Source organism: Chlorella variabilis (genome assembly GCF_000147415.1).
Source record: "Chlorella variabilis unplaced genomic scaffold CHLNCscaffold_21, whole genome shotgun sequence".
Taxonomy (NCBI): domain Eukaryota; kingdom Viridiplantae; phylum Chlorophyta; class Trebouxiophyceae; order Chlorellales; family Chlorellaceae; genus Chlorella; species Chlorella variabilis.
This window is the reverse complement of record NW_005435067.1, coordinates 290,066-290,779: the sequence shown is the minus strand read 5'-3', so window position 1 is coordinate 290,779 and position 714 is coordinate 290,066. Positions and strand designations below refer to the sequence as shown.

The window sequence follows — 714 nt, the reverse complement described above, 5'->3', positions numbered from 1 at the left end:
TGCACACACACCACACACCCACACTACACACCAGACACAAGCCAGACCTGTACAACCCACCCTGCACCCACCTGCATGCCCACCAGCCCCACAAACGTCAGCCCCGCCTCGTCCTCCGGCCGCACATCGAGGCGGTCAGTGGCCCAGGGCCGGTAGGCCAGCGCCAGCACGCGCAGCGCTGATGTGGCGCCGTACTCGGTGACCTGGCGCCAGCGGGGCGGGGGGTGGCGGGTGGACGGCGGGGGGGGTTATGTGAAACGAAGGGAAAATCAGTAGCAGGAAAGACTTAATCTTGTGACACACAGCAGGAGATCAGGTGAGAACATGCGGCGGCGAGAGGCGGTGCAGGGCGGCCGGCGAGAGCTGGCGGGTGGGCAGCGGTACGGTGCCAACAGCGGGCGCAGCGTGCAGGAGCACGACATGACGGCGGTACGGCCGCAGTACGCAGGCGGTACAGCCGCGGCGCGCGCACCTTGGCGTGCAGCGCGGCCCGCAGGCCGGGCGACATGCTTTCCACCATGCCTCCCGACCCCGAGCCGCCCGGTTCGTTAGTCAGTGCGGCGGAGCAGCGCTCCAGTACCGCCTCTGGCGCGCCCTTGACAAACAGCAGGCGCGGGCCGGCGCCGGCGCCCGCCGCGCACAGTGCGCTCATCATCTTGCGGTCCCTGCGGTGTGTGTGAGTGGAGGGTGGTGGTGGTGGAGGGTGGGGAGGGA

General features: G+C 69.2%; 1 protein-coding gene across 1 annotated transcript in view; it reads right to left on the bottom strand.

Moving 5' to 3' along the window:
- CHLNCDRAFT_138588 (hypothetical protein) overlaps positions 1-652 on the bottom strand; it is a gene marked incomplete at both ends in the record, with an annotated part of 5,275 nt that extends 4,623 nt beyond the window's left edge. The window contains 2 exons of the mRNA XM_005844620.1: positions 68-203; positions 473-652. Coding sequence (XP_005844682.1) covers positions 68-203; positions 473-652 — 316 coding nt within the window. The remainder of the gene's footprint in view (positions 1-67; positions 204-472) is intronic.
- Positions 653-714: the final 62 nt, after the last annotated feature.